Source organism: Trachinotus anak, unplaced genomic scaffold (genome assembly GCF_046630095.1).
Source record: "Trachinotus anak isolate AG129_WGS33_773 ecotype Australia unplaced genomic scaffold, CSIRO_AGI_Tana_v1 ptg000018l, whole genome shotgun sequence".
Classification (NCBI taxonomy): Eukaryota; Metazoa; Chordata; class Actinopteri; order Carangiformes; family Carangidae; genus Trachinotus; species Trachinotus anak.
Window position 1 is genome coordinate 12,958,156 of NW_027273869.1, and position 25,433 is coordinate 12,983,588.

The following is a 25,433-nucleotide window of genomic DNA, read 5'->3' on the forward strand; positions in this document are numbered from 1 at the left end:
AGCTAACTGCATCAAACGCCTTTTGGGCATTTAAACTAATCGGGGCAAATTGTATCTTGTTCTCTGTGACATTTCATATTACATGTGATGGTGTATTTGTAATAATATCCTGCATTTGTCTGTGCTCAATAAAACCAGCCTGGTCAAGGTGGATAAAGATCTGGTAGACATTTTTCAAGCCTCCTTGCTGTAATGGATGTAAACACTCAATTATCTACATTCAGTACACTGCATAGTTCTCAAATTGTCACATTCTTGCCTGTTTTTCCCTCTGTAGGAATAAGGGCAATGACTAATATATTTGTCTTCATTACCTTTTTGATAAATATGAACTATGTACCACCGACAATAAGGATAAACAACTTCACCATTCTAACACCAGATGGTCTGTTTACTCTGCTATAGTTTGTGTGTTGCTTTGTGCAAATTATAGTTTGTTGCTTGATGTGGTGCATGGTTGTGTGTATATAGACCTCTTTACTGCCCCATGCCAATAAAGGCTCACTCTAAAAGCCTCAAATGCTTTTATAGTTAGTCTCTAGGTGTCGATTGTGCATCTGTGTTTGTTTGTCTAAAAGCTGCCTGAGGATAAGCTTATTAACGCCACCAAGCAAAAATGGGGCTGTTAATCAGATGGCATTTTAGGCACAGTTGGAACTGATGTGTGTGCCTACCAGTTTTTGGGTATATATACTTTCAAATAAACAGACATAAACACACACATACACACACACACACACACACGAATAAACACAACAATCCAAAACAACCAACCAAGTCATTCCTAACTCTTCCTGCTTAGCAAAAGGCAAAGATAACAGGAAAGCAGGCCGGCGTGAAAGCACTGCTGTGCTTATTCAGCAGCAGAGCTTGACTTTTGAGACCAACATAAGTACAATTAGGGCACTTTATTGAACCATTTTTAATAGCTGTCTGGCCTTATTTGTGAATAGATCCTGACTTCACAGTCCCCTGTTCATTCACTGCAGTATTCTGAAGAGATTTTATTTAGCCACACGTAAAAGTCTAGTGTGTTTATGTGTGAGTAGGGGTGTTTGTCCCTCAACTGATGCGGGACATACCTTGTCTTTGGGTTTGGCACAGCACATGTTGGGACTGACCAGGGTCCTTGTCCCTGTTCTTCTCTCCCAGGCCCCTTCTCACCGGTGTCTCAAGCATTATTTTCTCTCAGTTCATTGATGTTTTCTTTTCACCTTTTACTCTTGGCAAGGTTAAAATTTTGATCAAATCAGATATTTTAAATAAATACTTGATTTATAAACAAGGTCATACAAAGTCAAGTCCATGGAGCTCATGCTGCCTAAAAGAAAATCATCAGTTACATTCATGTTGTCCCTGACACCAAATGTCACATTGTTTTACCAACAATTAAGCAGGCTGCTCCCTTGTTAGGTAAATATTTCATTACCTTTCCATCCCGAGTTTATGCTTCTCTGTGATCAGGCTGGTGGTCAATAACAAACTGATTGTAACACCAAAGTGTGTGTCCATATCCATGTAGATTGAAGGTACACAAATTGAATGTGTACTCATGCACAGTGAGTGCACACACAAATACATACACACATGGAATAAGAATTAACCCTGTGAAGTGAGGGGGATAATTCCACCGTAATTAGTGTTCTGTGTAATCAGTTTTTATTTTCCTGTGCTGTTGTTAGGCGCAACAGACAAAACAAAGGGAGGCTTGCATGCATCTCTCCCTCTCTCGCCCCCTAATTACAAACATATTCAATTAATTACACACAAGTCCCGCTTTCATCTGTGTGCACGACGTGAGAGGGAGAGATGAGAATGCAAAGTAGTCATGCAGGAGCAGTGACACACACTAATACACAAAGAAGAAATTAATAATTAGTCACACACTGGCATCATATGTATGCTCGTGCACATCCGGGTCTTGGGGTAATTTCTTAAGACAAACATGCTGGACGTTTGTGATTCCACTGATGTTGATCTGTGACTTAAAGCTGCACAAGGGAGTTGTGCATGTTCAGCATATTGTGTATGTCCCTGTGTGGACACTGTTGAAGAGACAGGTGAATTTTCCTTTGATTATTGTGTGCGTGGGTGTATGTGTGTAAACAGAGTGATGAGAGAGCCCCCGAGCTTGTGTCCTATCAGTAAGGGGATTAATACACACCTGCTGTTCGAAATCAAACAACTTAACAGGATGGAGGATCCTTCAAGCAGCCCCCTGCACACGCTCTATTTTATTCCTTACACACACACATTTTCCACAAGCTTTTTGAATCAAAAACGAGTTGGACAACATGTTGGATAGATAAATCTCGTGGAGTAATATCATCAATCTTTAACTTTGTTAGTCAAATGATGCTGTTTTTCTAGTACATCTGTGGTTCGCAAGCAATGTGCGCTTACTGTGTGTGTGTGTGTGTGTGTGTGCGTGTGTATGTGTATGTGTGTGTGTGTGTGTGTGTGTGTGTGTGTGTACCGCTCAGACTCTAACTTATCTTACCTCAAACTTCAGCTGTTGCTGTTACTTTCTCCCTCTCTTCTGTTTCCACTTCACTCTGCACATTCACAGAGTGCAACACAGTTTTTATGTTGTGCAACTTTATCATCTTTAGGTCTTTAATTATATATTCATGTGATTCATACAATGTTTTCCCTCCTGCTCTTTTATTTTCTCACCTACTGCCCTCTCTCCTCTTAAAAACAATCCGTCACTGTGTGCGTACAGATTCCAGAGCTCAGGTACAACACATGCCAGCCTCAGTGGCTACCTTTGTGTCCAGCTAAGTCACTTCTCCCACTCCTCCACATTGCACTCCTTCTGTGTCTCCCTGCACCCTCCCTTTTTCCTCCTCTCCCTATGAGGCATTCACCCTATTTCTTTAGTGAAGAAAGTAAAGGCCTTTGGACCTTGTGTTTTTCAATTACACATGGTGCAGAGAGTGAAGGCAGCTGGGGAGGGGGTTTACAGACAGAAATGAAGAGAATGCTGTCTTCCCGTCTCTCTGCGTCCCCTCGGGGAGACTGTCCAGGTAAAGCAGAGGCGTTTGTTCTTGTTTAGTGCCTGTGGCTGGCTGTGGTTTAGGCTGCCCTGGGACTGTAGGGCTTGAACATAGGGAACAGCCTCGTTGAGGAGAGAAAGGGAGAATGAATGTGAGTTTAAAAAAAGAGGTAATGGTGTGGCAGAAGATAGCAGGCAATACTGGAGAGTGTGAAATGAGTAGTGGTGGAGGGGAGAGGTAAAGGAGGGGCATTAGGAGAAGAGGTTATTTGGGAGGTAAAAGAAAATCAGAAGAGTGCGTATGGAAAAAAAAAAGGAGAAGATTGCAGAAAAAAGGGGTGAGTGTCTTGGCTGTGTCATTTGTTCAGGATGTGACTACAGAGGGCTTGGTTGACTGGCATGGGTGCTTGCCACTTGTGTCTTAGGTCATTCATTGTATGCGTGAGAAAGATTGAAACAGACAGACAAAGCCTAAGTCATTGTCAGGTTTAGTGACAGTAATGATTGTGTTCTATGCCCCTTGACACCCTTGGGTCATAGCATTGAGCCTAGCCCTACTCCATAGGCATTTCTGCCCCAAGGCCAAGTGTCTTTGGCTGTGAAATGGTTCTCAGTCTCACCCACTTAATGCCAAAACCACCGTGAAGTGGACTTCAGCCTGTATCAATGACTCCTCTTCATGGACTTCTCCATTATAACCAATTCAATGGCCATGGCTGCACGCATTCACATCAGTAGCATTCTTTGGCTGGTCTAGTTCCTTCTTTTTATGAAACCCTTTATCACTGACACACAGAACATCAGTTCAAGGTTATTTGTGTGTTTTCCCCAAGGTTGATTAGCCATGCATTCTTGCTGAGTGTGTGTGCGTGTTTGTCTGTGTGAGTGTGTGCGTGTGTGTGTGAGAAATCCCAAAGAGCCATTGTACCCTTACTTGAGTTTTGACCACCCTCCTGACCCCCTGTGATGATTGACAAGCCTTTTGTCCAATAGAGAGGACGCACTCAGACCCCCTGCTGCGGCTCTAGTTTTGTTTTGCCAAAGGGTTTTGTAGATTCTGAAAAATTGTCTCAGTTTAGATTCTTTTGAGGTGTCATTGGATGCTTGCTCCCATGAAAGCACGGACAAGCACACGCACATCCATGTGCACGCTAGAGACGTAGACACTCACACACACCTTTGATCTTTATACACACCACTAGAGCCCCTAGCCCCTTTTCCTCTCCCACTGTCCATTGCTGTCAAACACTGTGGCAGGCGTATGTTTTTTTTTTTTAATCCATTCTCTCACTTCAGTGACAGTAGCTTTGTCCTCCTTTAAAGCATCTAGTAGACATCTGCCTTCATTAACCCCAGGTGGCTTTGGAAGTGTATGTCAGAGCCAATTTACTACTACTGAATACAGTAGCACCCATATGTCCTGTTGATTGTAATGCCATGACTCATCTAGTCTTGATTGTATGGCTGAATGTGTCCACTGCACAATGTGTAGATATCAACTTTAATTTAAAGCGAAAAAAATTACCTCGGACACATTTAAGTATTTGTTTAATCTCAACACAATACATCCCCACACAGCCTGATTTTTCTTGTCTTTTGTGAAGATGATGTTGCAAACACTAAGTGAAGCATTACCACCCAATTTCTTTTTCCTTCTCAGTTAACCCTTGCCATTCACTTGGCTGGTTTTGAGGATTTTTGAAAGGGAAATTGTCAGGTTTTTGCCTGGTGGTAGTAATAATAATATTCATATCAGCAGGTAATTACAGTTCCTTCAATAGAGAGTTAATCCACATGTGCCCTCTCTGTGTTATCGGGGTGCATACCAGGGGAGCTTTGGAGGTAGGCCCATAGAAAACCCTAAATTACTCTTTTATTCTGGGAGAAGACACACATAGAGGTTTGTGCATACACACTCCTATACGACACCCACATATTTCTGTCTCTGTCTGGTTCGTCTCTCATACACACACCTCTCCTCATTCCCCCCCTCATCAGGGCCATATCTCACTCCATTTCCCCGTACAATGGCTGTGCTGTATTAGAACTGTCCCTGAACCCCTGCAGCCACATTTTGTCCCCAGGCCCAGACTATGACACAGTTGGCTGGGGTAGAAGAAAGACCCTCTGGCCCTGCCTCATTAAAATGGTAAAGAGCTGGAGAAGGATAGGAAGGCTAATCCTTCTACCCGTCCCCTACTAGAGCCCTCATCTCCTGGCCTGAGACCCCGAGAGAGAGAGGCACACACTTCTAGATCATGAGAAGCTGAGGGGCTGTGACTGGGCTTGGTAAAATACATAGCCTCTGGGAGATGGAAATGATAGGGCTCAAATGGGGCAGTTTAGGGGCTAGGGGTGAAGAAAATGAGGGTGGGGGAGCAAAAAAGCTGACTTTTATTTTTTTTGTTTTATTGATTTGAAGTGCATTGGCGCTCAAGCGATACACAGCCTTGACAGTGTGATCCTAGATTTGTCAACATTAAATCATGTCTCATGGTGTTAGAGCAATTTTCTATTTAGGTACAGACAGTTGAACAATATTGGATGCTGAAAGATTTCCACAGTAATTAGATCTTTGACATAAGAGCATAAAACTCAGCAATGTGACCCTAGTAGGTCAAATAATTTCAGCAGCAAATTTGGTAGCTTATCAGATGGTCATTTTCATATTACTGAATGAAAAATCAATCACACCAAAGCACATAATACTAACGAGGTTAAAGCAATAACGAATTTTGCAAACACTATGTCTCAGGATTTTTTTTACCAGAAATAATTTGATTATTTCCTTTTATTTATTTTTCCCAAAAGTAAAACTCGGCTCCAGAGCAAGTGGGGCCACACTGCATCAATCATTCATTCACTCAGTTGCAGGGCTTGCAAAGCAGAAGGAAAACAGGGAAATGTTGTTAATTTCCCCAAAGACTGATGTTACACAGGCCAGCTGAGTAGTGACAACAATAATCCCTTTTACATTTACCACACAGTGACAGCTAGCAAAAAAAATGCTGCTGTATATTTTGTGGTATTAATTGCATTTATTGATTGCGCTTTAAACACTACAGTGCCAGCAACTTAATAATGCAGCAATTGATTGAATACAGAATTAGTGTGACATGTACTGGGATTACCATTTAGGCAGTATTAGTTCCAGTAACTCTACACACCCAGAATAATGGGAAAGATGTACAGGGAAAATGGATGAGGTTGGTCAATGTGCTTACTCAGCAGGTCCACCTTGAGACTTCCCAACAGATAATGATGCTGAGCACTAATGCAGCACTGCCTTCCAGACTGTACAATTAACCCGCTTTGGAGGTTGGAGAGAGGGAGGAACATTCAGCCCTGCAGCTGCTTCTCTGGGAGGGAGAACATGACGGCCTGTTTGGACTATGTTAATGTGTTTGGCATCAGACAGCAGGAGGAGATACACTATGCATATATTAGTCTTAGTTGTACGCAGTTACTCAAGATTTCCCATCAAATAATGAAACCAAAAAGAAGCACTCAGGTAAACCATGTTAATAAAAGTACTATTGGCAGAAATGATATTTATACATATCGTGGCATGAAGGAGTATGCCGGGTTTAGGGGGATTTAGCCTCAACTCTGTGCCCTGGCAGCTGATATCCTCTACTTGAGGCAATTCTTCACATTGACATTTACTCAAATTTACTGTATATCGGCAAAGTTCATTACATGATGCACAAGCAGTAGAAAGCGGTAATTGTTTCTGTAGCTTCACGTTATGTTCTTACTCTATTATTGAGAATTTGCAGAGGTCTACTTTCCAACTTTGCACATTATAGTGGATGTTTCATTTTATAATTACTTACTTGGCTGATCACAGCAATTTCACATCACCTCTTCGGGAACAATGAGCTTCCCACAGAGCCTGACGAATTAGCTGTTTTGTGAAAGGCTTCAGTGATAAATGCTTATCATAACAGGGTAAGACTCAGCTCTTGTCTTTGTCTGTGTGTGTGCCTTCTTTTTCAAATGCTGTAAGAGGCCATTTGCCAGACTGTTGATCACTTCATTCATTCATTCATTCCCTCACTCATTCATTCATTCATTCTTTAAGCCCGCGCATCTGTCTCAAGTGATTTCTGAAGATGTGTACAGCAACCAAACAGCCCCTGAGGGCCCATTGAGAAAAGTGTAGATAATTCAGGGCAATAAGCACCACATACTGTTGGCTTTGATTATAGAAATGATCATGACATACATGTAAATGTATTCATTATGTGTAATTTCCATTTTTCTGTGTGGGGGCGGTTGTTTCTGCTAAAGACTAAAGAATCATTATTTTCAGAAAGTGCTAATTCAGTTCAGTGTGTGAATGTAAAAGCACTGCTTGGAGGACAGTTTTGTTCTCCTTCCCACCCCTCCCTTTTTTTCTCTCAAGTCTTTTCCTTTCGCTCCTTATTTTCTTGCCAAATTAGTTTGATGCCCCTTATATACTGGGATTGTTTTGGGAGTGAAGACTGTGATTTTGCATTTATTTTTTGTTTGTGTGGGCATAAAAACACATTTATTTTTTGGAGCTGAGAGGGATGTGAGTTTGTAACTAGCGTCATTACTGAGAACCCCTCCCTTCTGTCTATCACTTCTGCCCTACATTAGACTGACATACTGTATTCTACTGTACTACACATTTGTTTTCTATCTCAATAGTCTCACATTCAGACTCTGAAGCGCACACACAGACACACACGGTGTCTATGTGTCAGCTGGCAGTTAGCCAAGGCCATAGTCATAAGGCAGTGACAGTAGATGACAGCAGTGAGATTAAAGGGTGTGGGAGTTGTGAGTAGGGCCGAAAAGACAGGCAGGTCCATAAATATCACATGCAGGGATGCCCCCTAATACTTCAGAGCACCATATCATCACACAGTTGCATCACAGAGGACAGATCTGGTGATGATGTGACAGTGTGAGTGAAGGAGAATGCAAAGTTAGACTGAAGGCATGGTGGAAATACTCTGTCACTCACCAAGCATTTTATTAGGAACACCATAGTAGTACTGGGCTCGGCCTCCCTTTGCTCTCAATACAGCCTCGGCTCTTCTTGGCATAGAATCCACAAGATGGGGAAACATTATTTTGATATTGTGGTCTGCATCTCCCATCCTACCACACCCTAAAGGTGTTCTATTGGACTCAGGAGTGAAACCAGTTTGAGATGACTTTTGCTTTGTGACATGGTGCATTGTCAAGTTGGAAGTAGGCATTAGAGTATAGTAAATTGTGGAATGCATAATACCCAATAAGCTGTGGTATGTAAATGATGATTGATTGGTATTAAGGGTCCCATAGTGTGCTAAGAAAACGTTCCCTACACCATTAGCATTAGCCTGGACTGTTGACACAAGGCAGGTTGGGTCCATGGATTCATGCCATTGATGCCATATTCTGACCCTACCATCTGCGTGCCTCAGCAGCAACCCAGATTTATCAGACAAGGCTACATTTTTCCAGTCTTCAGCTGTCCAGTTTTGGTGAGCTTGTGCCCACTGCAGCCTCAGATTTCTGTTCTTGGCTGACAGAACCACGGAGAAGACCATGTTGGGTTCCACAGGAGAGTAATCCAAAATGGTCTTCTGTTGTTGCCTCTCATCCACCTCGGGGCTGGACACGTTTTGCATTCTGAGAAATCTTTCTGCTCACCACAGAGTGTGGTTATCTGAGTTACCATAGCCTTTCTGTCAGCTAAAACCAGTCTGGCCTTTCTGCTCTGACCTCTCTCATCAACAAGGTGTTTCTGTCGGCAGAATCGCTGCTCACAGAATGTGTATTGTTTCTGGCACCATTCTGAGTAACCTCTAGAGAAATCACAGGAGATCTGCAGTTTCCAAAAATACTCACTTTTACCCCATTCCGATGTTTGCTGCTGGCACATGATTGGCTGGATAATTGCATGAATAAGCAGGTGTACAGGTGTTTCTAATGAAGTACTTGGTGAGGGTATACTGCATGATATAAAAGCCAATTTACAAAATTACCCAGAAGGAAGTGGATGTATTTTTGGACAGTTCCAGCTGGTGCCAAATCAATTACTCGATTAACTGATTAGTAGATTGACAACAACAATAACTGACCACAGATGTTTTTAATCATTCATTTATAATATGGAAATCTCAAAACATTCCCAAATATTGTAAATGAAATACATATTGTTTGGGTAGAAAACAGGTCTTGTGATGGACATTTTCCACTGTTTTCCATTGTCACATTTCAAAGAAGTAACGATTAATTGATCACAACAAAATAATCAACAAATTAAAATAAACATGAACTGCTTCCCTAGTTCCAGTGATGCTCTGAATTAGAGCGATAAACAGCTGGAGGGGCTTCTGTAATTAAACCTGTACTGCTGTTTGTAAGCTGTCAATGCATGTAAGTGGGCAGAAACACACACATATACACACACACACACACACACACACACACACACACACACACACACACTTAGACACATTTTCTGTTGCATTTACATCTCATGCATTCTTTTTTCTTAAGGCTGATTTCTGTGCAGGTGTGGAGCAGTTCAAGTCAGATCTAATACAAAAACATAACAGGAGTTCATTTGGTAGATTGTAGACATGTTGATCTACTTGATGCTTGGTGGAAAAGTGTGTGTGTGTCTGTGTGTGTGAGCTTTTGTGCAAGAATCAACAAATACTGTATCTCAAAGTCATCTTTTTTTTTACTGTCTCATCTTTCCTTTCTTTCATCTTTTGAGCAAAATCTTGGTTTTATTTTAACTCTGGTGCTGTGTGTTTTGTTGTGGTGTTTTCTTACACGTCTGTGATGTGTGTGTAAACATGATTTTGTGTATGTTGTTTGTGTGTTGTTTCAGCCAGCGTGCGCGTGTATGTGTGCGCCCATTTGTCTGTCCCCAGCGAGGTGTGCTCTCAGCTCTGAGTGGGCGTTTCACAGACAGCCAAGAGACCAGCGGGGAAATTTCCCATCAGTCCATGGTGCAGTGTGCAGTGCAGGTTAACCACTGAAGGCTCTGAAATCCATAACCGCAGCAACAAAGCCGTTTTTTTTTTTTTTTTTTGTCCTCTCTCTCTCTCTCTCTCTATCTCTATCTCTGTCTCTCTCCTAGCATCATCTGCATTCCTCTCTTTTTCTCTCCCTCTCTTTCTTTCACCCTCTCTCCTCACTCTCCCTCGCTCTCTGTCTCCCCAGATGAATCGCAGCAGAGATGAAAAGCTTTCAGGAATGCTGGCAGACAGGCAGTGCTTTACAGTAATCTAACCTGGGGAAGATGAAAGCCAGCTGGGAAGCAGGGAATAGAGCGAGGGGGGAAAAAGGTGAGAGGAAGAAAACGACAGGATTGAGTTTTGGGAAAGAAAGGAGCAGAAGGGCTAGATAGGCAGAGAAAGAGAGGGTAAAAGAGGGACTGAGAGAGGGTTTGTGGGGAGACATGGGAGGCAGAGGTAACAACAGATGGATAGTTTGTAAAGAACGCTGAGGGGTTAGATAAAAAAAAAATAGGTAAAACGCTTGTAGGAGAGTGATGGGATAGTGAGAGGGGAAAAAAGACCTAAACTCACTCGGAAATGGGACAAATAGGGAGGGGAAAGGAGGGAAAAAGTTAGAAAGGGGAATATAAATATCATGTTGCCGTAAGCGAGTAGGTTGTTTGTGTTGTCAGACAGCCATGATAAGATATTTGGCTTTATCCTAAAGGATCATTCTGGTTTATTCTGGTCAACTTTGCTCCTACTTTCATAAGTTTCATTCCAACCGATTATGGTAAACTTGTACACACCAAGTTCATTTCTCTCTAGGACACTTCAGGTCTTATTGGTATTACTGCCAACATTTCACGTGACTTATTTTCATATTTCCCTCCAATAAAAGTCATTCACAGTCTTGGTACTCTCTGATCTTCTAACTGCACAGGTTTTTTGCCCCATCAGACATTATTGAAACAGTCTCCACGTTTCTAGAGCTTGATGAATACAAGTGTTATCACAACCCACAGAAATGATGGCCAACACTTCAAGACTTTGACTCTAGTTTCAATAAACTTACAAACTTATTTTTCCTCCCACAGTTATTTAACAATACCCTTGATTCTCATTTCATGGGGGCCTCTATCATGTTTGATAAAGTACTTTTTACATAGTAGACACTGACAACCTTAATTTTACCTTCATCAGTTTTAGAGCTAAAATTGGATATTGTGGTTCTTTTTAGGGCTATGCATGACTTTAAGGAAGAGGGTGATAGACAAGGTAAAATGAAAGCGAGACACTAAGGTGAAAATTAAATGAAAACAGAGCATGAAAATGTGCTGCTACATTTGGCATTGTAATTACAGTAAGTTGTGTCATTTGGAAAGGTTGACACATAGTGTAATTGTAGCTGTCATACAGATGACAGCAGCCCAACACAAACCTGTGGAGTTTAAATTTCAGATCCTCTTCAGTGGAACAAACTCAATTGCAACACTGCTCACTGAACACTGAAGTAGCATCAAGTGTACCACTGTTGTCACTCGAAATGGCTTTGGCAGTTGGAAGGGGGAGCGCTCTTTGTGAGTTTTTATGTGTGTGTATGTGTGTATGTGTTTTCTTTGAATCATAATGTAGGTGGAGCAGGCCTGTCGCTGCTGTGACAAATCCCACCTCATGCACCTTGTACTTCCTGTGCAGAATGAGAAAAGCGCACCACACCGAAACGCTTCCCCACCTAATTGAAATTTTGAGGTATAAGAGGATTTCTGCACAACGTGAGCTGACAGGCCCCATTCACCAGATATCCTCTTAGACTCCTCTCTCTTTCTCTCTCTCTCTCTGTCTCCCTGAGAAAGAATTAACTTTTATCTGTCTTCAAGTTTTAATGCAGCTTACACCCATATCTTTCTAACGTTCTGCAGGTGATCTGTCTCAGTTGCTCTCAATCTCTCCTCTTTGTCTCTTCTTCTCTGTGTCATTCAGGCTTGCTCTGCTCCGACAGGGCCACTTGGTTTGCCTGTTTGCTCGTCGCACTTTGATATGTCACATCATAAAAGGACAGAATAGGTAGACAGGGAAGGAATGAATGTAATAATAAGACTGAGATGGAGGATGGAGGGGAAGAGAGGTGATTGTAAAGAGACAGAGTGCACAGGAGATGAAGCAGAGTGGGAGTTACAAGTTAGACAGAGAATGACTGTGGTTATTAGATGCTCTTAGACTGCTACATCAGCCAAGTTCTCTACATACTTTGAAAATCACCTCTCAGCAGAGAAACATAGAGAACAATATTCAGCTTATGGGTTTGTGTTTTGACAGATTTAAGACAATCCACCGTGTATTAATGTTCATTATATTTTACACTTCAGCAGCTAATGTGTTTGTTTCCATGCTGTGAGTCTGCGTAATTACACACAGACTCACACATATATATGTGCTTACACATAGAGACCAAGCTGTAAAGGTATTGTTTTCATTTGAACTTGATTGCATGCTCCCTTTATTTGTTTCCTTATCTTTGTTATTAGATAAGCAACCATCCTGAAACAACACGTTCATTTATTTATGGGGTGAAGCTATCTGACCCCCACTGTGAAGCCTCCATTATCATGCACAAGACATTGCTTTTGTGCTGCAGCATAATGCATGGGCGTGAAACTCTAATGTGCTCCCTTGATAAAGAAGCGCTAATTTTAGAAAAACCTCCCATGGAGTCAGTCAAAGGACGGCTTATACTTGTGATGTCTTTATTGGTATAAGAGAGGGCATGTTGTGTTATTATTATTATTATGATAATAATAATAATGCTAATAATGATAACCACTGAGTTTATGACCAGGTCCAGAATCATTTTCTTGACTCTTTGACATAAAAGCAAAACAGAGGTATTATACCTCATACAGGGACATATAGAAATGAACTTGTGTTGTGATTAATGTCTTTGCCTCTGGTGGATGTTTGAAGTGAGAACAAATAACTGGCAATTAAAAAAACAAAAAAACACACACAATAACTTACTTTGGTTTTGTTGTTACGTAGCACTTTGACAGATAAAGTATATTTTATGCTTCGATCTGGAAAGCAGGGTCATCAAAAATATGCTAGGTTAAATGCATGAAGTTAAAAAAATAGCAAAAATTCACACGACTCCTGCAGCCAGTGGAAGTTCAATCCATTAAACCACTTTTCTATTTGTTCTGTCTCACATAAGCTTCATGTAATGCATCCAAGCCATTTCCAGTGGACACTGGCCTTTAGTCTTTTTGCTCTTTCCCAGTTCTCTCACCTTCTTTCCTCCAATGATTTCCATTATTATAGCAGTTGGTGAATCAACACATGCCTCGAGGGTTTAGTGCAGTGTTATTCCTCGCTCTCCCTGTCCTCCTCACTCTCCTTGTTTTTCATTTTTGCACTCTGTGCCTCTCTCTTTGTCTCCCTCTCTCTGCCCCCTGCTACAATTTTTCACTTCACTGGGAAAACAGGTATAATAGAGGGAGTGTGGCAGTCTGTTTAATAAGGAATAAAGGCAGAGAGGAGAGATGAGAAAGAAAAAGGAAGCACCCTCAGGGCTGCAAACAAGGGAATATCCACACAGACACTTGCACGCATATGCACACATACACACAAACAACTTGCACAGACAATAGGGAGGGAACACAGAAATTCACACCAGCTTATCTCTGAGGAATTGGTTGTGAGGTGCTTCCCTATTTAATTAGAAACTTTGGTAGGAACCTCATAAATCACCACAACATAAAACTGAAGGGTAGGCAATGAATGCTTCCCATACACACAGTAATGCACACACATATACACATACAAACCTGCACAAGTCCGAAAGGTAAAGCCATTGATAATTCATGAATTCGTGAGTATGTGTAATCTTCAGCTCCAGTCAGTGACCCATAGATTTAAAGGTGCTATATGTAAGTTTTTGCTATTGCGACATAGCCAAAATTACTTACCAGGCTAGAAGAATTGTTCTAATTACAAGACAAAAGGTTAGAATATGCCCTCTGTGCAATGCTTCTTCTTCACCCTCTCATGTTGGACTGCAGACCAGATGCTACAGTGAGGTACAAAGCGGTATTACAAGACGGGACAGAGCTAGCTGGTTAACATCAACATCAGCTTTAATATGTGTGTCTCGTGTTATACACCACTAGAACACCTGTTCTTTTAGGACAATTGCTTTGAAAATGTTTACTTCAACTTTACCTTTTAAAGTATGTGTAATTCCCAATTTAAAATAAAATGACTCAACTCAGTGATTCCTCCTAAAAAAAGACTCAGAACAGAGTGTTGTGTTAAGAACCAGAGAACAGGGGTGCAGAAAGGTCACCGTGTATATGTGATTGTGTGTGCACATGCAGACAGATAGCCATGTGCATGTGTGTTAATGATTGAGCTCTAGGTGTGTGTGTGTGTGTGTGTGTGTGTGCGTGTGTGTGTGCGCGTGTGTGTGTGCGTGCGTGCGCGCGTGCGCGCAAGAGTATGCTTGTGTCTCCAGAGTTCTTCTGATGGCAGTGTGTGGTAACGTGATCCAGGGTGATGTCTGCTCTCAGACAGAATCTGGCTCTCAGCACCCCATCTATTATTCACACACCTGGATATACACACACACACACTCACTCACACACACACACTCACACATTACCTTCTTCCCTCACATGTTCCTCTTTACTGCACTCTCTTTCCCACATTTGTGGCCAAACAGCTAGAAGTTTGTTGACTTTTTGTTGGCAATGTCTTTGTGTATGTATGAGTGTGAGTGTAAGTTTGTGTATCAGTATGTCTCTTTGTGTATTTATGTATTTGTGCTTATCTCCCAGGAAACCAATCACACTTCTGAAGTCAATGAACTGCTCTGTTCGCCCCGGTAAACAAGCTGAAAATTAGTATTGACCAGTGAGAAGAGGGCAGACTGATAAGCAGGAAAAGAAAGAAATAGACATCCGCTAAAACAAAGCACAGTCTGGTTAAAAAAAGAGGGACTAAAGAGTTCTCAAAGTCATGCCTTCACCTTGACTAAAGTTGATCTGATTCTGTCAGTAGGTCATTATCAGACCGAGACATCTCTTTGGGGACCTGGCCCTTCTCCACCACCCTGGTAGGATAGGCTGCTGATTGACATTTATAGAAGCATAGCATGGTCCAATCAAGAAAAGCCTATTGAGTTAACCCTGTTCAGATGAAAGAATGAATCCCCGGTCTTGTTTTGTGTAATACAACCTTACACGGAGATAGATAAGGGTCACGGTGGGGGTGTTTGTGAAGTGACCCTGTGAATGTTGATCAAAGTCTGTCACCAGACAATTATCTAAAGAGCTCTTATTCATTTGAGGTTCCTGAAGTGGGCTATATACCTGTTCTGTGTAAGGTTGGTCTAAGGTTTCCCCAATACTGATGTTCCTGTCCTATTAATCATGACCTTAGATTATCATAGGCCAGTGATTCTCTGTCTCTTTTGCTGAAAAGACAAACAGATCCTCTACTCATTATCTTTAAAGGCTGGACAAATTGGTGATTGACATTTAAAGAAGTGGAATGTGGTGAGCTGATAAAAGTGCCACTGGGTTTACTTATCTGACTCAATAGAAGAATGGGCCATCTTGTCCTTCAGTTGTTACATATATATATGTGTGATTTTTTTTTTTTTTTTGTGGGTCTTTTGCTTTTTCAGTCTTCAGTCTGAACTAAAGCAACTTCCCAAACAAGCTTCTATGCACATATGCTCTCTGCGCTTTTGGCAGAGATTTTGGCCAGAAAGTTCCTCTATCTGAAGGCTGCATGCCAGTCGTAGGAGGAGGAAAGGGGGAAGGGAAGTGAGGGAGCAGTGTTGTGATAAATATACAGGTGGATAAACGTAATGCTCAAATTGGTGGTCACTAATTCAAGAAAATCATGATAGAAACTAGAAAGACCATGAACATACTATTAATATACTGTAGTGAAGACGCACAGTAAATAGATCCTCAAGTTAAATGTGTTTCATTTACTGGAAGAAAGAGGATGATGAAGATTTCTTCCTCCTCAACCTCCTCCTCTTTTTCTTCTTCCCTCTGTTTCTCTAACATCAAAGCTAGCTGCCTCTTGCTCTGCCATATGTCCGGCTTCCTGCGTGCTGCAGTTCTCAGAGGTGTGGACAACACACTCCCTGTCATGTACACACAAATACACAAAAGGCAGCCCACTGAGTATCATCTCAACGTGATTATACTCAGTGGGCTGTATTTTACTCAACCTGCTGAAACAGTTTGCCAGCCTCACTCCTCCAAATGAACGGCTACCATAGCTCTGACTTTGTGGACTGCTGTGTCGCCTGAAAGGCCGAGTCTTGATTCGACACAATAGGCTGATTTGATGCCCTCGCTGCTCCAGGGAACATGTTGACTTCATTAATGGCTCCCAAAGCCTTTTAGCTCTCACACGGTGGCCTCTGGTCGCAAAATATAATGGGGTGCACACCACTCTGTCGCACAGCTGCTGGGTTGCACCACTAATAGAGACACAGGTGGTGATGTGCGCTAGAATTATACCATTGCCTCTGTGCGGTCCTTGAGGCCCAGCCAGTACCTGCAGCAAAAGTGGTGCGGAAAGCAGCTCTTATCACTGCAGAATAACAGGGTAAGAAAGGAAAACAGTAGAGGAAATAATTGGTTTGAAAGAGAAATGTGTAGGTGGGTTTTTCTCAGCCAGGCCAGGTATTTGTCTGCACTAGATGAGGTCTGTCAGGAGATCTCTACCTGTCGCCTCCAACACCCTGCTGCGGCTCTAATGAGACAGTGAAAGAGGAATTGGATGGGGAAAGGGAAAGAATAGAGGGGTTGTACAGAGAGAGAGGGACATCTTCTCTGCACAGTAAAAGTGATGGAATGATGCATATTGCAAGGAGAAAACGACAAAACCGAAAAATCAATGGACAAAGAAATGAAGTAAGACTATGAGAACAGAAAGAGGCAACTGAGAGGAAAAAGGCATCAGAGATGGAGCAGCTGATGAATAAGGAATAGGAAAGGGACAGTTGCCCAGAAGAAGCAATGCATTTTTGCTCACCACTGGGTACATTAAATTTATTTTTGTGTGTTTTGTATAGAAGAGCCTCTTGTTTCCAGTCACATCTGACAGTGGAGAGAGCGAAGGGTTTTCAGTCTAAACATACAGGGGGGTCCAAAAATCTGAGACCACTTTCTCTCTCAGACTTTTAGACCCCACTGTATGCAAGCACAATCAAAAGAGGGTGGACGATTGGGAGACATACAAAACACTGCAGCAGAGGAATAGAGTCTGCAACAAACAAGCCAGGGAAGAGGGAGTGAAATTTTGAAAAACACAGATGGAAAAAAAGTAAATGAGACATACTGAGTTGTGAGAAGTCAAGAGGTCACAAGTGTTGTCAAGATTGAGCCTGCAGGTATTTTAGACAACTTCATGACTTACAGATTGAGACAGACGGAGAGAGAGGTAGAGGGACAGAGAGAGGTAGAGAGAGAGAGAGAGACAGAGGCAGAGAGAGAGAGAGAGAAAATAGCAGGAGGAATAGGAGGAAAATGAGTAACAAAAGCTGAGCTGTGAGCCCCCTGTCTGGTCACAGAGCTCTAAGGCAGCTCAGCAGTGAAAGCAATGATAGCAGGGGAGACCTGTCACTCACCCTTTGAAGCCATGGGGGAGATTGAGGGAGGAGAGGAGAGCAGGGCGAGAAATGAGTTAGGAAGCCTCCAGACACTTGTCCCCTTTCACGTCCAACACCATCATCCCTCACAATAACATTCTTGTCCTTCTTTTTGCCTCTCTCCTTGCTTTTTCTGTCTGTCTCTCAGCAGGGGGATAAGGTTAGATTAGTAGGCCACATGGACCTGCAGGCTAACAGGTACCACACCTTTAATGCCACAACGGTCAGTCACCGAGCCAGGGGTTCCCCCTGCAGCTCTGTCTGCCTCAGTGTCAGATCCCAGGTGTGAGGTGGTGGAGACTGGAGTGGCACTAATAGAAACAAAAATAAGTGCAGATCTCCTTGCTCACTCACAGAATTTTCTCTGTATTTCCGTAACGTTTGTCTTCCTCTTTAGTGACTTTTTATTGCCGCTGCTGTGACACAGCCATACTCAGGCCACCCACTAATACACTCTTATACCACTTTTTATCTCAGAGCACCAAGTCATGGAAGTTTTCCAGAAGTTTCTTGTTGCCGTCTATTCCTAAACAACCTGCCTTATTGAGGATTAACCTCAATAAAAACAAAATCAACAGGAGGGCCACTGTAGAGGTCATATTCGGCATAGCTTTGACTCTGCCAACGCAGGTCTCTGTAGTTACTTCCCTGCTAACAATGACATTTCCCTGATTTGCACCCACAAAGCACCTTCCTTCATGGCGCAGGCATTAGCAGGAAAGGCATTAATTAAAATCCTGCTGTGTAGCAGATATGCAGAATCGCAAACATAAAACAGAGAGTAGTGAATTAAAGCACAGAATGAGTTCAGTTCCACTCTGTGGGGTTTTTTTGCCCACTCATCCTCCTATAGAGAAAGGACTCAAGCCGGAAGGAAAAGAGGGAAGAAAGGGAAGAAGGGGGGACTTTAAAAGTGTCTTCACTGAAGTGAATAAATATTTTACTTCCATAAAGAAAGGCAGTAAAGCATTGAGCCTTTGTTGTACCTTCTGGATAACTGCAAGATGTCTCCATAATAGCTTGTCATAAAACATAAAATACTGTGCCAAAAGACACTGGATGTAGAATTACCATGGCGTTAGTCAGTCTTGTGTCACTTGCTCTACTTGTCTACGCACTACATCTGCAGTGCTTTCCTTTTTGTCCAGTCTTCCTCTCAGATAGAATAAAAACACGTGTCAGTCTTTTATTGTCTCTAACTCCTGTTGGCGATGAACAGCGAATCATATGTGATGCTTCACAACCAGCCAAGCATTCCACAGTTAGTGTGCCACATCCTCATTAATACCCTCAGATTAATGTCAAATCATCCACACTCCCCCACTAGTCTTGCACCAGTCCATCTTGCCTGAAGCTATATATTGAGGCAATGAATGTGGAAGTGGAGGGTTTGTTCCAGCATTGATTGACACTCAGAGATGGATCCAGTCCACCTCCAAGCCCCCTTTCCTTCTGTTATTCTCTCTACCCCCCCTCACCTCCTCTTTTCTCTCTGTCTGCCGTATGTTTCAGTGAGCTGGACAGATTTGGGCAATCAGACAGCCACCATTGTATTGCTGTCGGTATGAATAGAATGCGTGGAGAGACACATTGCCATTATGTAGTGACGATACGTTGTTTCTTTTCTCCCTGTCTCTTTCACAGTTGATGCTCCCTCAGTTGTCTCAGTCTGTCTGGCTGTCTCTCTCTCTGGGCTCTTACTGCCTGTCCTGCCTCGTGTGGTTAAATACCCCACACACACTGGGGTTTGAGAAAGAGGGCTGAATCCTGACCAACGTTTGGCAGGGTGGGTTACAGTGGCATTTGGCACGTTTCTGTGCTGTTGCAGCTTCAAAATGTTTATAACTGATATCTTGAACTGGGTAGGGACCCAGGGGGTTAAGTAGGAGACCCCAGAAGACCACCATGTGCATATTTCCTCTTTTTATGACTGTATAAAGAGGAATTTTTGAAGATTTTTTTTTTATGATAGTCCTGTTTTTTTTTTGTTTTCAATGGTTAAAAATTTTACTTTCTGAGAATAAGGGATGTGAAGCTATTTGAGTAAAAGCTTTTTGCATTTGAGGTACATTTTCGAACCAGGCTTATTAATATTTACAGCACAAGACATATGTTGATACCCAGCAGACAAAGGTTCATGACCCTTGCTGGCTACAGAAATGCTGGCACTGGCTTCGATTTGCTCAAGAATTGGTGGAATTCCTCACACAAATATTGTGGTGATTTAAGTTTCCCAGCATGCTGTGTGACTTTGGATGACATTCTGCTCCAGCCCACTCACCTCACCGTGGTTGCATGGCTCATGTCTGAGCATAGCGATACTTTAGTCAGCAGCTTATTCTGGCTTCCACCAGCAGCATGTTGGTCATGGTGTGTGTTCCAGCCATGGTGTGTTAGTGTGTGTGCCATGCTTAACAGACTGCAACTCTGTGTGACCAGCCTTCCTTTTGCCACCCCAAAATCTATGCCATAGCAGGCAAGGACACAATTCTCCAGTCACTCTCACAGTCCACACTCAGAACCACACACATGCTTCCCCTACTTCAGTTATTGAGAGTACACGTTCAGTATGTAGTTTCCTCAATGTGTTGTCCAGAGGGGGTAGTTATGGTTGTGTATATCCTGCACTTAGCCACAACTGTCGTCTGCACTAATACTACTACAGCAGTATTCTATGCCTCCTGAGGATTGACTGGACTCCTCCTAAAATGTGGACAATCCATCTCACCACTTGATGTAAAGTAGCTTCTGCATAATGCCACAACAGTTCACTGGGATCATCCAAAATCAATAGAAGTGCTCAGATGTGCAACCAGGAGTACTGAATTTCAAAAGGCACTTTTCACTGGAAGAAGGTTCCAGAGGGGCAACAACATTATTGACCTAGATGTCTTTTAGACTCAACCATTGACAAAATAACAGTCCATGTTTTCACATTAGAGTAATTTGATACTAGAATATTTTTCCTGGATTGGTATGTAGCTTGATACATTTCTGCATCTTTTTCAGTGTACAACCATTTGATTTTATTGTACAAGATAACACAAAACAGCGTATTTACATGAAGACGAATACTCCAGGATCACATTTTTACCTGCCACAAACTGGACTCCATGCAGAGTCAGAGGAAGTGCTGTATCTTCTGCTTGCTTTTGTGGTGTACATTGTCAATACAAGGAAACTGAGTGAGGGTACTCCTGCGGTTTTCACACCAGAATGGTTTCCCCGTCTGTATCACACCTCCTGCTAGCTGTTGGCCCCATGGAGAGAGAAAGAAAGTCACTTTGGGCACATTATATTTCATTGACAGATTCAAAGCAGAAAATACCATCTGCCTATGAGGTGTGATTTCTTTTTCACTGTAACACCACAACTGTTTCATAAGTGCATCGACAGTTATCAGTATTTCAGTATGTCACTATAACCCATTCTGTTATACTTTAATGATAGATGTCAAGAAAACAAAGGATAGTCGGTCACTGATCTTTGAGGGTCTGAATAGGTTTAAAAATGCTCCATGAGTATTTTATTTGCTCTGAATGTCTGAATGTTTGTGTTTTAGTGAGAGTAAAGAATACTTGAGGCGCATCTACACTGTATTTACTGCAGAAGCCACTGTCTTCATCTCTGTATTCACTGATAGCACTGGTGTAGTTATCCGTCACAGCCACTAGGGGGATACAGTTTTTGACCAGGGTGGTCGCTTTCTGGAGGACTGGGATTTTCTCTACCTAATTTACGACAAAGCGTGGACCTCTCCTACAGATGAACACGCATACGGATCCTGACACACACAGAGCTGTTGAAGAAATATTTACTACACACATTTTGCAGGGCTGAGGAAGTGTGCTCTGTGAGTCAAAAGTGCCAGTAACTCTCCCCACTCTCCCCAGAGTGTCCCTCATTACCATATGAGTCGCCTCAGCCAGACAGCCTCTGCTTGCGTGTGTGTTAGCGTGTGAAAGAAAGAGAGAGTGAAATGCCAATGTTTTCTATATATGGAAGTGCTTGTGTGAACACACATATTAGTATGTGTGCATTTATGTGTGGGCCCAATGCATCTCTCACCTTCCTACTAGTCGGAGGCAGAATGAAGTCTGTCTGGCAGTGAATGTCTATTGTGTAGTGCTAATGTGATAGCAGAGATTAGCATTGTAATCCATTTAGCATAGAGCAGCTAATCCACTGTATTACTGTTGAAAAGAAATCAGATAATATTGGCTAGCACCACTGTAGCTGCCTTAATGATTTTCAGCTGATGAAACTATTACTTTAAGATATATTAATAATTACCGTTGCCGACAACGAAACTAGGATTAGTCGTTTCATAACAAACCAGAATCATTAGCTTTGGCTTTTCAGCAAGGGAATTAAGGTATTCAGTCAATGCTGAGTAAGCGACTTGTTTGTGGATGGTGTGTGTTTTTGTAGTAATAAAAATCATGCACAAGATGTTTATTTTCATTTGATTGTAGAGTAATTTACACACTGTAAGTGCACATTTTAGAGTAGTATTCCTAAAGTGCAGTTTCATATTAGGCGAAATGGAATCTGCTGTAACTGTTTAAAATCTATAAGCCCAGGGTGAACCTGCTGTGTTGACAAAACAAAAAATTGTAGGATAAATTCATTATCAAATACTTCATATGTGCCAATTATTGTAAAAAGAATTCCACTGGCCTTTGATTTAAATTAGTCTTTCTCCCTTGTGTGTTCCCCTCCAGTCCCAGTGTGACTAAACCAGCCAGCGCTGCATGCTTGCGGACATGCTGTGTGTTCCCTGGTGGCTCATTTGTTTTGTTGGTGGTCAGATTGAGGGATAATATACAGGAGCTTCCCCTTGAAGCCCCTCTACTCCCTGGTGATTGTGGATCTGTCCCAACACAATAAAACTCTATATTCAGCCACTGCCATAGACTGTCTGCCCTTTAACTTTGCTCAGCAATTGGCCCCACACTTCTCTCATATGTAGCGGGTGTAAGCTGATACACACACATCTTCACATACACGCACATACACAGACATGCTGTGTACTGTGCACATATGCGCAGCACCTCGAATTAACTCACCCAATTGGGCAGATTAGATAACCCCACCTGCTGAATCTGGCCCTGGCTCGTGTGGAGGATTCTTTCCTCCTACCTCCCTCTCTTCTTACTCTATCTCCTATTTGCCTTCTGTTCTTTTCTTTGCAGCTGACCCTAGTGCATACAATAGTTCCCAGTGAAAGTGTGTGAGGCTTTGATACACAGAACTCAAGGTCCTTTGAGATCAAGATCACTATACAAGCCAAGCAGGAGGCAGAGCGAGAGAGGAAGAATGAGTGAGAAACAAAAGAGGAGGGAGAGTAGGGTGAAATCAGGGTGAAAGATGGTGCCTGCTTAAAAAAATGTCATGTTGTGAAAGTGGATATCAGTAGAAACAGCAGGTGGAGGGCAGGACTTAAACTGCACTCGGTGTACTTAGGTTTCTTTCTTCAGTATACAATAGTTTATTGTCAAAGCAAAGACAAAGAAAAGTTGGAGTACATAGAGCAGTTGATTCTGTGGTTTCTGTTATGATGCTGAATCAAGTGAAGGTGGAAGTGAATGAATGTCATTAACTTACTCTCAAGAACATGCAAACAGTTTCGGTGCTGTTTCTTAAACCTGACTGCCATCCCAAATAAAACCTTGAGTGAAAGAGAGTGAAACTTCACCCCCCACAGCACACGCAAAAGCTGTCTTTTCTATTATCATTTTGATTTGATACAGCATGGTCTCTTTTAACAATAAATCTTACAAGGTGAGGCAGAAATAACATAAATCCTCTCCTGTAATTTTCACCCAGTCCCTAACAAAGATAACAAATTCTGTTTTCAGGGGGGGCAGCACCATTTTACCAAAGGGTTCAGTTTACCTTCTTAGGACAGCCAAGGCTTCTTGACCTTAAAGAGTCTTTAGCTTTAGGCGGGCCAGCAGTGTATGTTGTCATCAGTGTATTATAATTAATCATGAAGTGACTCACCTGTCTGCACAGCCATCTGCTTCCTGTCCAATTATCTCCTGTTTGTGCCTTTTCCTTGTGAACCCTTACATGCTGAAGAGCACAAAAAACCACCAAGAGTCATCACAACTTTAACAAGACTTGCTTCACACCTGTCTGCAAGCCCACACAGGCCTGTGTGTGTATGTGAATGTGGCAGTGTGTATTCTACTGGGTGCTGAAAGTTGCTTGGGTAGGTAGGTAGGTGTCAAACCTGTGTGTTAAAGCCAGAAGACCAGATTTAGAGAGGATCATTTGGAACACACCCTAATTTGTGTGTGTGTGTGTGTGTGTATGTATGTGTGTGTGTGCGTGCGTGCACATCATGCATGTGAGAGAGAGAGAGAGAGAGACAATGTAAGCAGATGTTCAGGCACAACTCAGAACATTTCTTTCACACCACAGAGTGTGTGCGGGGCCACTTCTGTGCACTTTCTGCTGAGTAAACACACCTAGGAGCCCACAGAGCACACCTCTTGCCCAGATGCCTAATGACTATAATCACTTTTGAATGGCTGAAACTGTGATAGAGAAAGATGAGCTTCTGCCATTCAGCACTCAAATTCATGACGTATGGGAAAATCCTCAGGCAGAATGTAGTAAATGGGCAATTTTGCCAATAATAATCCCCGAAAGTACCTTTTTAATGATACCTTGGTTCCTAATTGGACACTTTGTTGTGCTACACACTCCCTTTGTTCCACTGTCGAGTCCTTCCTTGAGAAAGGCAATATTACTCTTTCTCACAGTTTCTTTTTTTTTTAAATCTCAGCTGTTCTTTATTTACATCTTATATTTTCAGCCCTTAAGTTTACACAATCCATTTTATTTACACAGTACAACTTGTGAATGAATAATAATAATATTTACTTTAAAGATACTGTGAAAGAAAATTGTGATAAAGTAGGTGTTACTGGCTGTTCTATACTCTTCACTACGTCTGGTGACAGTGTGTGCTTGAAGGTTGTTGAATTCAAAAACCAAATGTGAAAATGTCACTGATCCTGACCAAGGCACTTCACCCCCACCGTATCAGATGTTAGGTATTATAGGAGACAGGTACTTTCCATTCTCAGGCAGCCTTTGCTAAATCAATAATAACTTTGGTGTTGCGTATATTTAAATAATTGTTAATGTGCTTCTCTGCTTTTCCAGATCCGGGTAGACGGCTCCTCTCGTGCTCTGCAGTATGAGACGGTGCAGTCGGTGGAGAATGGACCCATCCTGAGAGACATGGCCTTCTCCTTTGACCACCACTACCTCTATGTCATGTCTGAGACCCAGGTCAGACACACAAACACAAGCATACACTTCAGAACCCCCCCCCCAATATCATTACCACAGACATTTATCATTTTCTTATGTCAGAGGGTAGAATAACCCTTGGTGTAGCATAGAGGATTTCATTACAGCCTGGCTGGAGGAGAGAAAAGGACTGGATGGACTGTTGGATGCTATGACCATGTCTTTTTTTAGAAACACACTGTGAGGGTAGAGCTGGAGTGAATAAATGTGTTGAATTATAGGGAGAGAGGAGAGTGGTCTTAGTGTGTGTCTGCGTATGTCTGCTCACAGACAGATACACACACACACATACACACAATCTCTCTTTGTACCTTTGATGACATGGAATGTGGCGCGAAATAGCAGCACTCTGTGTAATGGACACAGACAGAGAGAGACTGTGAACACCTCTATCAGAGGCAAAACCTTGCTAAAATAGCACCATGGAAAGTCCCATAACACACATGCTGTCCTCACATGC

The 25,433-nt window shown here is 42.2% G+C and overlaps 1 protein-coding gene across 5 annotated transcripts in view; it reads left to right on the forward strand.

Moving 5' to 3' along the window:
• plxna4 (plexin A4) overlaps nucleotides 1–25,433 on the forward strand; it is a 235,218-nt gene that overhangs the window by 114,672 nt on the left and 95,113 nt on the right. For 4 of the 5 annotated variants that reach the window (XM_071501750.1, XM_071501751.1, XM_071501753.1 and 1 more), the window contains exon 4: nucleotides 24,824–24,952. In XM_071501750.1, coding sequence (XP_071357851.1) covers nucleotides 24,824–24,952 — 129 coding nt within the window. Of the gene's footprint in view, nucleotides 1–9,860; nucleotides 11,056–24,823; nucleotides 24,953–25,433 lie in introns of those variants that run through there. The other variant, XM_071501754.1, reaches the window with a different exon arrangement.